The sequence below is a fragment of the Mauremys mutica genome, chromosome 1 (genome assembly GCF_020497125.1).
Source record: "Mauremys mutica isolate MM-2020 ecotype Southern chromosome 1, ASM2049712v1, whole genome shotgun sequence".
Taxonomy (NCBI): domain Eukaryota; kingdom Metazoa; phylum Chordata; order Testudines; family Geoemydidae; genus Mauremys; species Mauremys mutica.
Window position 1 is genome coordinate 316579075 of NC_059072.1, and position 16559 is coordinate 316595633.

The window sequence follows — 16559 nt, forward strand, 5'->3', positions numbered from 1 at the left end:
TGTTATAAAGATGCAAAATGTAACACACACACACACACACCCTATATATATTTGGTTTTTTCCTCCCCATTTCTTTTCTTAGAGTTTTCCCCTGGGAACCCCATGTTCTTAAAAAATAAGTTGAAACCAAAACCAAAAAGAGAGGTTGCTCACCCTGTGCAGTAACTGTAGTTCTTTAAGATAGTGTGTCCCTAGGGGTGCTCCACTTCAGGTGAGTGTGCAGCCCATGCGCCTTCGATGGGAGATTTTCATTAGCAGTGTCTATTCAGCCCGCGCATTCACTGTTGATATCCTTGTGCCCTGCACTGACATTATATCAGGCTGCACAAGCAAACCACCCTTAATTCCTTCTCCACTGCCAAGCCTCAGGTGGAAACTCCAATGCAGAGGGGAAAGAGGGCTGGTAGTGGAGCACCTATAGGGGGGGACATCCTGAAGAACTACAGTTACTGCACAGAGTGAATAACTTCTCTTTCTTCTTCGAGTAGTGTCCCTAGGGATGCTCCACTTCAGGTGACTCCTAAGCTGTATCCCATCAGGGAGCTTCGGAGTCAAGTCCATTACCGAGGAAAGAATTGCATTGCCAATTGCTGCTTCAGATCTGGAGGCACTGACTAAGCACAGTGTCTAGAGAAGAAATGTACCAAAGACTGCGTAGTACAGGGGTAGGCAACCTATGGCACGCGTGCCATGTTCGGCTGATTTTCAGTGGCACTCACACTGCCCAGGTCCTGGCCACTGGTCTGGGGGGTTCTGCATTTTAATTTAATTTTAAATGAAGCTTCTTAAACATTTTTAAAACCTTATTTACTTTACATACAACAATAGTTTAGTTACATATTATAGACTTCTAGAAAGAGACCTTCTAAAAACGTTAAAATGTATTACTGGAACATGAAACCTTAAATAGAGTGAATAAATTAAGACTCGGCACACCACTTCTGAAAGGTTGCCGACCCCTGGTGTAGTAGTTCTGCAGATCTCAGCAAATGGGACATTTTAAATTAGAGCCACAGATGTAGATTCTGACCTTGTCGAGTGAGCTGACACACCAGCCGGGGGGGGGGGGGGGGAGCGGGGACAGTGCTGATAACAAGCTATAATACACTCCAAAATCCATTTTGATAGCCTTTGGGTATAAATTGCAGAGTCTTTTGATCTGTCTGCAAATGAAATGTACAGTCTAGGGGATTTAAGGAATTATTTAGTCCAATGTAAATAACGCCCTTCTGACATCTAGAGTATGGAATACAGTCTCCACATTGGACTTGTGTGGTTTTGGAAAGAAAACTGTCAGGTAAGTGATCTGATTCAGATGAAATTCAGAAGACACTTTAGGAAGAACCGTGGGACGTGGACGTAAGGAACCTTATCCTTGTAGAAAACTGTGAAAGGAGGTTCTGCCATTAAGGCCCCAATCTCTCCAACTTTGCAAGCTGAGGTAATAGCCACCAGGAAGGCTGTTTTCATAGACAAATTCGATAAGGAGCAGGTCACTATCCATTCCTTCCTGAGACTTTTAAGAACCCGGTTAAAGTCCCAAACAGTGGTGGGGCCTTTCACCAGTAGAAAGAAATTTCCCAAGCCTTTTGGCAACCTTATGTTTTCATGGTGAGAAAACATGGAGCACTTTTCAATAATGGTATGAAAAGCTGTTAGGACTGCCTGATGAATTTTGGGAGAACTAAGTGACAGCCCTGTTTTCTTTAACTGCAAAAGGTATTCCACAACAAGCAGAAGCGGGCCACACCGCTGGACAGTGTCCTGGAGTTCACACAAGTGACTAAATCGTCTCCACTTCTGAAGTATTTCTAGTAGAATCTTCCCTGCTGTTTAATAATATGTGCTGTACCTCTGTAGAACAGATTGACTCTAGCCCCACAAACCATCGAGAAGCCACACCTTGAGGTGGAGAAGGCTGAGATTGGGATGCAGAAGTCAACTGGGAGAGGAGTGGAGGAGTGATTGGGAGACGTATTGGTGGACAGAGAGCTAGCTGGAGCAGGCAAGGAAACCACGCTTGCCTCGACCACGTTGGGGCTATTAGAATGACTCGGATCCCATCCTGTATGATTTTGTTCACCACTCTGAGGATCAAAAGCATCTGGGGAAAAGCATAAAACAGTTTTCCCATTCCCAGGGAGTAGGAAAGTGTTCCCAGGGAATAGTGACCTAACCCTCCCCTTGAACAAAATATGTGGCATCTTTTATTCTCAGTTGTTGCAAAATGCGCCACTTCTGGTAATCCTCAAATCTGAAAAATGCTGACCAGGACCTGGGGATTCAGCTCCCATTTGTAGTCTTGGGGAAAATACCTGCTGAGAGCATCAGCCATGACATTTTGTCTGATCGGAAGATACACTGCGAGATTCCTATGTGATGTTTTATGCACCAGTTCCATAAGCTTATCGCTTCAGCACAGAGGGAAGGGGAATCTTGCTCCTCCATGCTGACTGATACAGAACACACCGGCCATGTTGTCCATCATGATCCTCATGGATCTGTGCCTGATGAGAGGCAGAAAATGAAGACACCCATTTCTGTCTGCTGTGAGCTCCAGCAGGTTGATATTGAGGGAGGTTTCCTGGGGTGATCATTTCCCCTGTACTGTGAGAGCATCCATGGTTATGGTTACCATTGGTGTAGGTTGAAGAAAAGGAACGCTTGCCCCTACATTGCGATGAACCTTTCACCAGTCTAGGGAATGCTTTACCTGCTTGGGAATTGACACCTGCTTGTCTAGGTTGTGTTTGTTTGGTGAGTAATCTGATGAGCCACCCCGTAGCACAGATGATCCATGCCTGCTGATGGGGGTAGGAGGGGCACAACCCTAGAATAGCTTGAGTCCCGACCCCCAGGCAAGGAGAAGCTCCTCCATGCAGCTCCCTGCTATTCCTTTGCTCCTGCCTCTCTCTGACCGGCACAGTTCATCAACTCAGCTGCTGCGCAGGGAGGGGGCCCAGCCCACCATGTGACCAAACAATCAGGGGGGCATGTGAACCCACATGCCCCCAACGTGTCACCTCTACTCCTAGAAATAGCAAAGAGGTAACCTCGCATGTTCGGACACAAAGGTACAAGCTGCCACATAATTGAGGAGTTGAAGAGAGTTTCTGACTCAACTCTGAGGGCTCTTTTGAATAGTTCTGACAAGCTTTGATAATGTTACAAACTTGTCCATGGGAAGGAAGACCTTGGCTACTAAAGAGCCAGGGATGGCCCTATAAATTGTATGTTCTGAATGGGAGTCAGTGTGGATTTTTCCACATTCATCTGCAGGCCCAAATCTAAGAACAGGGAAAGTGTTTTTGCGGAGCAGATGACACCTCGTGGTATGATTGATCCTTGGAGCAGCCGGTCACTGAGGTATGGGAATACTGTGATCGTCTGATGACGCAAGAAGACAACCACCACTAGACCCTTTGAAAACACTCTCGGAGCCGAGGAGAGGCCAAACAGGACCTGACACTGAAAATTATCCTGGCCTATGAAAAAATGCAGGAACTTTCTGTGAGACAGGTGTACTGCTATACAGAAGTATGTATCTTAAAGGTCAAGGGCTCAAAACTAATCCATTGACTTTAGAGAAAGAATTATAGCCGCTAGAGTCACCATCCTGAACTTCTGAGAGTTTATGAATTTTTTTAGGAGTCTGAGATCCACGATTGGTCTCCACCCTCTGTTTTTCTATGATATGAGGAAATACCTCAGATAGAAAGCTCTCCCCCTGTGCTGAGCAGGGACTGGTTCTACTGCTCCTAACCAAAGAAGGGAATTTAATTCCTGTCTTAACAGGGAGTCATGAAAGGGGTCCCTACAGATGAATGGGGAAGGGGAACAAGGAGGTGGGAGGGCAGTAAAATGGATGGTATAGCCCGATGTTATCTGTCACGCTGTCTGCAGTGGCTCATGACTGAGAGTGCCAATCTCATGGTAGACTGTCAAAAGCAGGGCAGACACCCCAAAATGGTGGTATGTTCTATAACAGGGGTCGGCAACCTTTCAGAAGTGGTGTGCTGAGTCTTCATTTATTCACTCTAATTTAAGGTTTTGCGTGCCGGTAATACATTTTAAGGTTTTTAGAAGGTCTCTTTCTATAAGTCTATAATATATAATTAAACTATTGTTGTATATAAAGTAAATAAGGTTTTTAAAATGTTTAAGAAGCTTCTTTTAAAATTAAATTAAAATGCAGAGCCCCCTGGACCGGTGGCCAGGACCTGGGCAGTGTGAGTGCCACTGAAAATCAGCTCGCGTGCCACGTGCCATAGGTTGCTTACCCCTGTTCTATAATTAGATTTCACCAATCCAGGAACAAATGTGAACTCCTAGATCACTGTAAGAGTCTTACCTTGGAGTCACAGACAGTTCCCTTGGGCTCTCCAGTCTATCTTGCCACCCAAGCAAGCTGGACTTAGTGATACATATCACATCACAAAATATTCAGGTTGCTCCCAGTTCCAAGAGATCAGTCACTCAGGCCAAGGTGGCTGAGAAGGAACTGAGGGTGGTTCGTCCATGCAGCCTAATATAGCCATGGTGTGAGGCACAAGGATATCAATGGTGCATATGTGGGCTGAACAGATACTGCTAATGAAAATCTATGATCAAAGGCGTTCATGTACCTTAAGTGAAGCACCCAGAGGCACACTACTCAAAGAAGAACATGGTCTTCTCATATAGGTCATTAAGTTTAACTCTGGATCTAAAATAATGTTTTTAAGATAATGTCTTGAAATTTTCCCTGCTTCCCAATTCTTCAACTTTCATAAAGAATAAGATGGAAATTAAGGTCTGACTAGTAGATTTTCCTTGTGATATATACAGTACCTCAGAAATATCGAAATGAAACTCCAAAGTTTTCCCTGGCAGTTCCTTTGAGGCACTGTTCCACACTCGATGTATTTCCATTTTTGAAAGCTCACCGTGTTGGTAGGAAGGTAAAACCAGGCTGGCAGAGCGAGAAACTACCAACTTCAAGATGTTCAAGGCTTCTCTCCAGTGAATGCTCTAGAAGTAGATATTGTTTTTGTCAAAACAATGTGAAATAAGAATTTACATCGATTAACAATACATTTACAGCCATATTATTAATCACAAATCTTAACAAAGACTAGAAGTGATGACACACAATTAAAGTAAGTTAAATATTGAAATCATTCATAGATTTTGGAATTCAGTACCAAAATGAATTCTAGAAATAGTGCTAGTAGAATAAAGGGTTGGTTTTTTTAAAAAGGAATCGACATTTATATAAATAACATCTGCAGTTAAACAAGAAGGAAAAAATTACAGGACTACCATCAACCCTCATACTTCAGAGTACAAATTAATTACCAGTTAGATCAGGAAGAGATTTCTGCCATGGTGTCATGGTACAGTTTTGCATTTACTTGCAATTAGATACATTATTATTTATCATTGGTTAGGCACAGACAAGGTGCTTGCACTGCACAAGACAAAATGAGAACTCCTTGACCTGAAGTATTTTAATCTAATTAAATAATTTATAGTGGGTTATGAAAGTTTTACATTTTACTTTGGCACACACCTGGTATTGGCTATAGCAGAGACAGAGGGAGAATATTGGACTAGATATTGTGTGTCAGTGTGGTAATTCCTAAGTTCCAATATGAAAGGTTCATATTTCACAGTAACTACTGTTCAATTCATATTTTAATATAAGGAAGATGCAATATTTACCTGCACATATTTTTCAATTGTCTTTAACACTTCCATGTTAAACTGTTTAACAGGAATACCTGACAAGTCCATATAACTAAGAAGACTGTAGATCATCTGCAAGAGGGACTGTTGCATGCTGGGAAGGCCCTTTTCCAGTAACTATGAAAAAACAAGTGAAAATAACTGGATTTTGAAAGGTTGTTTCTCAAATAAAAGAGCACCAATATCAGTCATGTACGGACAGCATTTCCCTAGTTGAAAAACAATAATTTTAGAATGTCTTGTTACAATAATTAGTGATGATGTTACTAACAAGACAAACTACAAAAGGTAAATTATGGAGGCTGGAGCTAATTAACTATGTTCTGATAATGACACAAAGCTTCTTGTCTGCCCAGTACTCTTATTCTAAGCTATTCAGCAAGCCTGTAGAAGAACAGAATAAGCTGGCAGCTGAAATTCAGAATTTAATTGAGAGATACATCCAATAAAAAAATAGCCAAATATCTTTTTATTTTTTCCTTGGCTGGAAGTCTGAGGAAAAGGTTGAGGAGACACAGGCAGAAAGAATTAGACCACTGTTATTCAGACAGCAAATTATATTTACCCAATAAATTTCACTACCAATGCTCTCCAGAGATAGCTTCCATGGAAACACATATTCACTAGATAGGAAGATGGAATGCCTGGTCTCTCTCACGGTGGAAATTAATATAGAGATGAGCCTAAACTAACCCCCTAGCTTTAAATATCACCAAACTTTGGAATGTTTGTATCTGCATCCAGGAGTACAAGATCTTGATTTTGCAAACATGATTATGCTTAACCTAGCGTATGTGAGTAGTTCCACTGGCTTCAAAAGATTAGAGCCTTAAGGATTTGTGTGTCACATGAATAATAAATTTCTGATCTAATAATTTTTTGTTAGTGGCTTCTCTCCTCATTCGTTGCTAACAGGTAATACTTCCCACATGTGGAAGTTGGAGGTGGCCTAATGTTGTTGGAGGCTCTAGGACTAAGCCCCACCTTTCAGCTCTGGCTGCCAGAAAAGTTCTCCCAAAGCTGCAGACAGGGGCGGCTCCAGGCACCAGCACGCCAAGTGCGTGCTTGGGGCGGCAAGCTGCAGGGGTAGCTCTGCCGGTCGCCGCGAGGGCGGCAGGCAGGCTGCCTTCAGCGGCTTGCCTGAGGAGGGTCCTCTGGTCCCGCAGCTTCGGTGGACCTCCTGCAGGCTGCCGCCAAATTCGCGGGACGGGGACCTCCCGCAGGCAAGCCACCAAAGGCAGCCTGCCTGCCGTGCTTGGGGCGGCAAAATGCCTAGAGCCGCCCCTGGCTGCAGAAATCCTCCAGCAGTCAATTATTAGCATTAACACAACAATTTGATATAATATGTAAATAAACTTAAGATCATTATATGTCCAAGTCTCCTTTTAGAGACAAATTTCAAATTTTACAAATTGTATTCCAGTCATTTCCCAGATTAGTAGATTGGGTTCAATGAGGAGAAAAGCTCCTAGCAGAAAGAAAATAACCAGGTAAGAAATTTTTCATTCTGCAGCACAGCTTCTCTCCTCATTCACCAATAATGGGAAATAGTGAACAATGAATCACAAAAGTGGGTGGAAGAAACAGAGTTTTAATTATTATTACAGTAGAATAATAGGCAGAAAAAGAATCCCCCCATATAGAGTAAGAGCTGTATAATTTAAGGAATTATTTGGGAACCGACCCATCAACACTTTCCTACCAAAGGATGCCTCTGCAGGGGAATGGAAATCCATGTTGCAAATCTTACTCAGATTAGGCTCATATCCTTCTACCCACAATGCCACCAGGGACCTCACAGACTGAGCCCTGACTCCTTTGTAACTGGTTTCTTAGCATGTCAACTGGTGCAGGATTTTAACATCGCACCTATAGGAACACTGAGGTCCTAAAGACTTGGCATTTTGGACCGGAAGAGATGAGCAAGGTACAATTGGCACGTATACTCCATATGCTTGAAAAATATCTTTAGAGCTCTAAGAATGCCCATATATGCCACAACCTTCCAAAGGGGTGCAAAGGAATAGAACAAAATGATGGGGGAACCCTATTTACCAGTAACTGTGGAAATAAAAACTCATCTGAAGAGAGAGGCTTCTGGAGCAGTACAAGTAACTTTTTTCCTCATGACAAAAGTAGTGTGGTTCTGTATAGACAGAAGAACTAATTCCAACCTTATCTTTTGGAGGTGATGGCAACTAAAAAAAGCCAGCCACAGACTTGTCTAATCTGTTATTTTGATTAATTTTGATACCTGATGATATGCAAATAAGGAGTCTGATGTGCCTGTCTGAAGAACCCACTTTCCCATGGTGCTTGGTTGTAGGACTCCAGTGAAACATCCTGGAGAATCTCTAGTGTAAATGAGATCACCAGAACTTTGTGGTTACTATTATTGTTTATATTATGGTAGCATCTAGAGCCTTGGACCCCCTAGGGCTGGGCACTGTACAAACAAGACAACCCTTGCCCCAGAGAGCATTCAGTTTCTCCTCACGCAGAAATGTAATTTGACCAGATCAATCATTGTAATTTCCTGGTTGAATTCTATCTGGATACCAGAAAAGATCTATGATGCTAATGGAGAAACTCTGATAAACTACATTTCTCTTCCCATGCCCATTCTGTTAACTGTAGGTAGTCCAGGTCTAAATGAAAGGATTCGAGAGGACTGGTGTTTTCTGCAGGTGCAGTGGAGGTTCCTTAGTTGTCTATAAAGTCTGAAGTGCCTTCTGGGCCAATGGTGGAGTGGGATGAGGTGGGACTTCAGTTCTGCTTTTTCCTCTTTTCTGCATCCCTTTATGTGAACTGTCTTGAAAAACAGCATTCTTCACTACCCAGGACATTATTTCCTTTATCACAGAGAGGTTCTGACCTCTGCTTATCCCTTGGCTTTGCTTCAGTCTTAAGCAAACCTCTAATGGGAAGTAAAAAGAAACTTCCCCTGTGAACACCATAACTTCCCACTATAGGGTTTCTTGCACCTTCCTCTGAAGTGGCTAGTGCTGGCTATTGTCAGAGATGATACTGGACTCAATGGACCACTGGTCTGAGTCCAGGTGGTCACATTTATATGTTTTGGTACACACATGCATTTGATAGGGCTGTTGAAGAGGAGAACTAAAAGGATGTACTCTGAGATTTTGGAAATCAGTCTCCAAGTATGCTCCCCATACTGCAAGACTTGCTTCCATAGTGCATATGTAAGGTGCTACAGTAAAAAATGGGTTGGTTTTCAGCATGTTGCTCATACTTACCTGCCCACAGAGGGATATTTGGATATGATCTGGGAATGACACCTAATTTGCATGGTCTCTGCTGAGTGGTTCCATGTATTTAGAAGGAATTGGAAGTACATTTTGAGAAAAAGCATTCAGGGGTTGACCCAGTGCATAGCACCAGCAATCTGAGCCACCAGAGATAACTGTCTACAGATGACCACTGCCAAGCAATGGATGATGCAATCAAGTTTTGGATCTTTGCAAATCTTTACCGTGATGGTAAAATTATTACCAGATTCGTGCCTGGGTATGAATCCATTCAAGCAGCTGGTAAGCTGTGAATGGGTCTGTTTCTCTGGACAAGACACTGATTGCTACATTGTCCCTGCCTGAGCCTGGCTGTGAGTACTAACAGCCATTTTTTCTGACTCTGGGTGTAAAGGCTAGAGCAGAAAGAAGAGTCCTGTACAGGAATTGAGAATTCACACAAATGCTCATTTTCTCTTTGTCATACTGAGGATTTTGTTGCTTTGGGAAGAAAATACATGCAGGCTTCATTAGGCGCTTCTGCTCCAGATTCTTCCCTCTCTTAGGGGAATACTCCCTTCATAAACACCTTTGGTGTTGACAGTGACCAATGGATTGCTATGTTGGCTTTGGTAGTGAGGGTTGAGGCCTGTTTGCATTTTCAGCTACTAATTTCTCTACTGTTTTCCCAAAGAGCTCCTCAACTGTAAATCTGGATGCCTAAAATATCTATTTAATATGACTGTTTGCTATTCATGAGTGTAACATGGCTTCCTTATAGCCATGGGGTTAGGAGCCACTGCTCTTGTCACAAGTCATATCAAGGATTTGACCAGAATAGAAGCGGAAACCTCTCAGTCCGTGCAATGAGTCACCTGCTTACCACCAAGTAGATTTTCCTTATTAAGTACAGGACAAAGTTTTGGACTGAATGTCTACAGCTGAGGCTTTGAAATGTCTGTGCAATGTGTCGTCTTCGTTATGGCCTGTGGAATCTTTTGGAAGAAAGTTCCGTTTTGAAGGTGTGACTATGTCTTTCACTGGTTCCCAAATGTTATGTTTTTATATAACATTTTGGTTTAACATTTTTTTCATGGTGCATGTGTGACAACCACTCTCATGACTGACACATGGGGGATCGAAATGGGGACCTCCAAAGCTAAAAGCATGATCTGCTACTGCTTGAGCTGAAGAGCCAAAGCTCTGAGGCTGGGGGCTATAACAACTCACATCTTTTGTGCATTGACAAAGAGGGTGACCTAAAACACACACTCATCAGTAGGTTGCACATGAGGAGTGCTTACCCAGGCTAATTATAGGTTGGAGGTAGCACCCTGTTCATCCTGGTCAAGGGATCCCTCAGCCAAGGAGGGGTACTGGTACAAATACCTTCACTGAGGGAATAGTCTGCTAAATGGCCACAGGATCCTGAAAGGATGTCTGCTGCCTGCTCTCCAGGCACCCATGTTAGCTCTTTAGGAGAGATCTAGTATCACTTGTGACTTTACTCCATAAAACAGGGCTTTCTAATTTTCCTCCCTGTAATTCCATGATAGTGGAGCTGTATGGGGAATGGAGTCTTTGCATATCTCTGTTCTGGTCACAGTCTTCCTAAAGTGCTTCGTATGCTTGCTGGGATTCTCTCAGAGACCCTCATCACTCGGCATGCCCAGAACACCTTGTATATTCTTGGAGAACACTTCATCCAGTTCTCTGGGATCCAAAAACTCATTTTGACTCCACATTTTGTCACTCGGGTTCCTTTATTTGGCATACAGCAAAGCTATGCTGAATTGATCAAACTCAAGCATAGGAGGTGAGTATAGAGCATACCACACATCCAAAGTTACACAGCAAACCTCTTCCTTTATATATATTTACACAGTACATTTCACTATACAATATTCACTATACATTGCAACATTTAAGATTGGCTTGGTTACTTTGTAGGAACCAATCCCTGTACAGCATGCTCTGTCCAGGCACTGTTCCTGTATAACCTGATCTTTATACTCCAGGTTAATCTTATCCATTGTCCGTAGCACCAGGGTGTTCCTGCTTATCTTAGTTAGCACAGACATCCTGACTCTCACATACTGCTACTTAAGCCCTAATTTACAACTTAACCTTCCGTTCACCTTCCCACTTGGCCCACTAAGAAGTGAGGCAAATTACTTATGTCAAGCCAGGCCTAGAATGCATTAGTGTGGAGCCAAAATATGAAGAGAGGAAGGGCAAAGAGAGAGACCCCTTCCTGCCCATCAGATTCTGAGCCCCATTCCTTGGCAGACTGAAAACTAGACAGGCACAATTCCCATTACACTGCAGCCTGAGTTAGGGCTGTGCAGGAGGAACAGGCTTCTCTGCTGGTTCAGACATGCTGCAGGGTAAGAAAGGGGCAGGGTACCTGCTACAGAGCACTGTCAGAGAACCCCTGTAAGCAGAGATGCCCCAGCACACACTACCATCTCAGGGTGGGGAGGAAAAGGAGAAAGGTTTTAAACCCTGACATTTACTCCACTTGCTCATTAACAATCTAACTGCTGCCTTACAAAGGGGATGCTTGCTTTTGCCTATTTGGAACTCAGCGTCTCTGGCCTTTGCCAGAGACTCTCTCTATGGGAATTGTCATGCTCCTGGTTGGGCCTCCCATGATGGAGTTACAGCTTTGGGTGTGGGTTGAGGCCCTCCACACCTCTCCGACTCAAAGCCACATGTTCTGGCAGCGCAAGGGTCAGAGGCTTTATGGCTACAGGGCACAGTTATCCTCTCTAGCCTGTAACCTGGCAGGGGGGAGGGTCAATGGCTTGTGGCAGCAGGGCACAGCTCATGTTCTTGAGACTGTATTTCAGCAAAGCGGCAGCATGACATAGCTTGCCCTCTTAAGCTCACATCCTGGCAGAGTGAAGGGTCAGCAGCTTGTTGCAGCAGGGCATAGTTAGCCTTCTGAAGCCCATATCTCAGCAGAGTGACAGTCAATAGTTTGTGGCAGCAGAGCATCATTTGCCCCTTGGCAGAGTGAGGATGATGGCTTGTGGCAGCAGGGCTCAGTTTATCCTGTGAGGCTCCTGGAAAGCTCCCTATAGCTCCCCCCTGGACTTGGCTGGATGTTTGCAGGGCTTCTCTGTAGCCACAGTGGAGGGCAGAGAGTGCTCACTAGAGAAATGCTGAACTGGAGAAGCCAGAGGATTAGACCCTCAATACTCAACTGATTCCTCACCTCAAAGGAGAGAGAGAGGAGCTAGAAACAAAGTGAAGTCATGCATGACAACAAATAAACATGAAAGTTATAGAACAAAATGGTTGGGAAAATCTGAACTGCCAACTTGTTCTGCTGCTGGGGCAGAAAATCTGGTGGCCTGAGCAGAAGAATGGGGCTCCAGCTTGGAGTCTCCAGCAACATTAGATGGCCTCTGAATTCTGTACGCAGCTGGTATTACCCATTACTGATGAATGAGGAGAGAAGCAGTGAAGAAGAATTGTTCTCTCTGGAGTCAGAAGAATGTTTGGATCCATTAGGCATGGACATTTATAACAAGAAATGGATTGTTATGTAACAAGCGATTTAGGTTAGATTGTGCAGCCCTTATGTCCCATTGAAAGGAATGACAGAAAATACTAACTCCTGTAAGTGCTCACCAACACGAGTAAGGGTTGGACAATCTAGCCCATAAATATAAACTATAAAAGGTTGACACACACTCTTTCTTTGTACTCCAGTTCTGGGTGTAGTGGAAAACCCTATTTATTCACGGCGAGCACAGCTTTAACAAGTAATCAACTTGAGGATTTTACTTGACTTTAGATATGTTTTGCATTTAGTGTTTAATTTTTTCAAAAAAGCATACAGCAAAATTCTGCTCTCATATCTGCACTGTGAGTAAGAACAGAGGATAGGAGATCTGTAATGAATATCCAAGAGGCTTTAGCCCTTCAGTTTGTCTGTCAATAGAAGATGGAAAACTGGTTTTAAAAACTTACCTCAGCCAAATATGTAACCATACTCAGGGTAATGTCAGCGAATGCTTCATGGAGGTAACGGCAAACAACATTTACCCAGGTAGCACAGTCTCTTGTATAGCTGTGAGTTTTATAAAGGGTCATTACATGTGCAAGATTTGATAGCTTGGGGTTCTTTTCTTCCAGACAAACCTAATTAAATATGAATGTCACATTATGTTAAGAACAAGTAAAAAACATTCACAAGACTTAATATGATGTACAGTGTACTAAATACGTTTCCTACCTGAGCAATTCTCTCTGCTATATCCTTACAGAACTGGTTTGGGCTATCAAAATGTTGAATTAAATGAGGCAGGAGACACAAGACATTCAGTGGGAACCCTAGTACAGAACAATATAGTACAAAGTGGATATTTGATGAGAGGAAAGAAATATTAGCTGTCTTTTAAGCAATATTTTGCTGGCAGCTATAATCACAAAAGTACATTACAGTGATGTTATATAGACTCTCAAATTGTTCAGGCCCCATATTTCACCTTAAGACTGTTATATCAGATTAAACATAAAATCTATTAAATATATGACAGTGTGATGGTGTCATTACAAAGAATGGGACTGATTCTGCAAATATTTACTACCATACAAAATGCTTATTACCAGGTATAATCTCATGAAATTAGTAGTAGTAAGCACTGTTACTAATCGTAAATGTTTGCAGGATCTGGCCCTACACCTTAGTATGCAACATTCCATTAATACTAGAGGCATTTTTTGTATAATATACTGCTAGTATGTGGTAAGAGAAGGAGGAGGTAATAAAATAAAACGTTGGGCCTGATTCTCAGCCCCATTTCCCTACATTTTATACTGTCTGAATGCCCCCCCCCAAAAAGGGGGGATGGGAGTAAGATGGCTGCAACTGGCCACCTGAGAATTCCCCAAGTGAGGGGAATTCTGAATCGGTATAAAGCTAGTGGAGATGCAAAATTCAGATCTAAGCCACACAGTTCTTCCCAAAGTATTGGGTGTTTGGATAAAATACACCTCTACCCCGATATAACGCAACCCGATATAACTTGAATTCAGATATAACGCGGTAAAGCAGCACCCCGGGGGCGCAGGGCTGCGCACTCCGGCAGATCAAAGCAAGTTTGATATAACGTGGTTTCACCTATAATGCAGTAAGATATTTTGGCTCCCGAGGACAGCGTTATATCGGAGTAGAGGTGTATTCTGGTTTCAGACCTTGACTAGTGAGGATTCTCATTGCTCTGAATATAGCAGCCCCTCCCCAGCCCAAGAAAAAAGAACTCGAGGCTTTATTACAGAAATACGGAGAAAACTTCATAGGCCCTGCTAGGTTCTCTAACTTGAAATGAAATGTGAAAGAATATTCCTGTACAAAAATGACATCGTTACTGCTCCCCTGATATTGAATAGGTGTGCTGAGACCTCAGACTATCATGCTGACCAAAACTATCTCATTGTTTCCTTGTACTCCCCCTGTCTGTCTGTATCCATCTGTTGTCTCTTGTCTTATATTTAGATTGCAAGCTCTTTGGGGTAGGGGCTGTCTTTTTGTTCTTTGTTTGTACAGCACCTAACACACAGGAGTCTTGGTCCATGACTGGGGTGCTGAGGTGCTATGATATTACAAATAATAAATAATAGTAATAGCAAAAGAATTTCCCTTTAGTTGTTTCTTTGGAGAGATCTGCTATCAGTATAAATATGTATTCATTTAAAAATGCATTACAATTTGCACAAACAAAAATAAATTTATATTCCATAAGGTGAATACGTATTTTTAAGGAGCATAGTGAGGTTTTCATATCAAACAAACATAAAAACAATTTCATAATCAAAATGTGAAAGACAGAAAAAATTGTCATTACCTATAATTTGAGAGGAATCCACCACAGATACTCGTGATACTGGTGTCAGCAAACTGAAGAGTTGTAACGTAAGGTCAGTGGTGGTAAGAGAAGTGAATCCTTTTAGCAACAGCTGCTGCAGCCCCAAGAAATCTGACCACTTTAGCTGTCCTTGTAACTTTTCTAACTTCTCCCTATTTTCAACTTTATCCAGTGGCAAATAAGCTAGTAGTTTATTCAGCAATCGTAAAGCCATTAGATACTCAAATTCAAAATCAGATTCCATCAAAGCTACAGCAACCCAGAAGATGGTGGCCAACAGGTTGGTTGGATTATTAATATTAGAAGGATCAGTGAGGCTGTCTTTTAGAGAGGATGAGCTCCTGGTTTTAGAGGAGAGGCCTTGCTGGGTGCATGCCTGAATTCTATCTAGTGTGGCACTACGTGGTGGATCTGAGGATCTGTCCACAACACCAAACTTTTTGGGTACAGAAAAGCTCCTCTGGTGTCTGCTTCGTTCAGAAGTGGCTGTGTTACCACTTACAGCCCCAGGATTCACGTTCAGCTGGCCCGTACTCTTCCGATTTGCAGTCAGTTTAGTGCTTGATGTTAAGTCTGGTGATGATGAACTAAGCAAAAAATAAATAAATAAAAATAAAAAATGGGATTTTATTATATCACAAACCAGAAATGTAGAAAATAAATACAAATAAAAAGGAAGTAAACCAAGAATTTATCAAAAGATAAACAGTAAAAAAAAAAGTACCCTCCCACAGATTTCTCCATTATTATTTATATCACCTAGAGACCCCAACTGAGAACAGGGCCATATTGTGATAGGCACTGCACAAACACAGAGTAAGAAACAGACTTTGCCCTGAAGAGTTTACAATCTAAATAGACAAGAAAGAATGTAGGGGGAAGGACAAACGAGGGGTGAAGTGACTTGCTGAAGGTCATGCTCTGGGTCAGTGGTAGTGCAGGGATTAGCACTCAGGTCTCCTGAATCTCATTATCCTATCCACTGGACCCACTGCAGGAGTTATTTGGCATAAGTCCCACTAGTGGAATTACTGGCAAATTGACCCTGTGGAGGGAGGAGTATTGGCCACCTTGGGAGAATGTATGCAGCCAGACCAATGGTTGGTAAGCAGAACCTTAGCCCTGGTCTACACACAGCCCCGGGGTCGAACTAGGGTACGCGAATTCAGCTACGTGAATAACGTAGCTGAATTCGAACTACCCTAGTTCGAATGACTTACCCGTCCAGACGCCGCGGAAGCGAACTCCGCGGCTCCAAGGTCGACTCCGCCAACTCCTCCTGCCGCGGTGGAGTACCGGAGTCGACCGCGGCACTTCCGGAGTTCGAACTATCGCGTCTAGATCAGACGCGATAGTTCGAACTCCGAGAAGTCGAACTCGCCGCGTCGACCCGCGCGGTAAGTATAAACGTACCCTTAGAGATGTTGCATTATCCCTACAGAGGGCTGTCATGGAGCTATCAGGGCTCCCCTTAGAAGTACTGTTCCCTTAAGATCCACGGTGCTACCCTAGCCTCCTTTCAGGGAGGCACACTGGAGACTTAGCTCTAGTTTCAAAAAGAGTTACAACTTCCACATGGATTACCACTTGGAATTCCATGCAGCCCTTATTAACTATTTATATTCTAATAGCCAGGGCCGGCTCCAGGCCCCAGCACGCCAAGCGCGTGCTTGGGGCGGCATGCCGCGGGGGGTGCTCCGCCGGT

At 43.1% G+C, this 16559-nt stretch overlaps 1 protein-coding gene across 1 annotated transcript in view; it reads right to left on the bottom strand.

Moving 5' to 3' along the window:
* FRY (FRY microtubule binding protein) overlaps positions 1-16559 on the bottom strand; it is a 398333-nt gene that overhangs the window by 64466 nt on the left and 317308 nt on the right. Inside the window, exons 48-52 of the mRNA XM_045016361.1 lie at positions 14834-15441; positions 13222-13319; positions 12957-13127; positions 5704-5844; positions 4831-5010 (exon numbers count right to left, since the gene is read on the bottom strand). Coding sequence (XP_044872296.1) covers positions 4831-5010; positions 5704-5844; positions 12957-13127; positions 13222-13319; positions 14834-15441 — 1198 coding nt within the window. The remainder of the gene's footprint in view (positions 1-4830; positions 5011-5703; positions 5845-12956; positions 13128-13221; positions 13320-14833; positions 15442-16559) is intronic.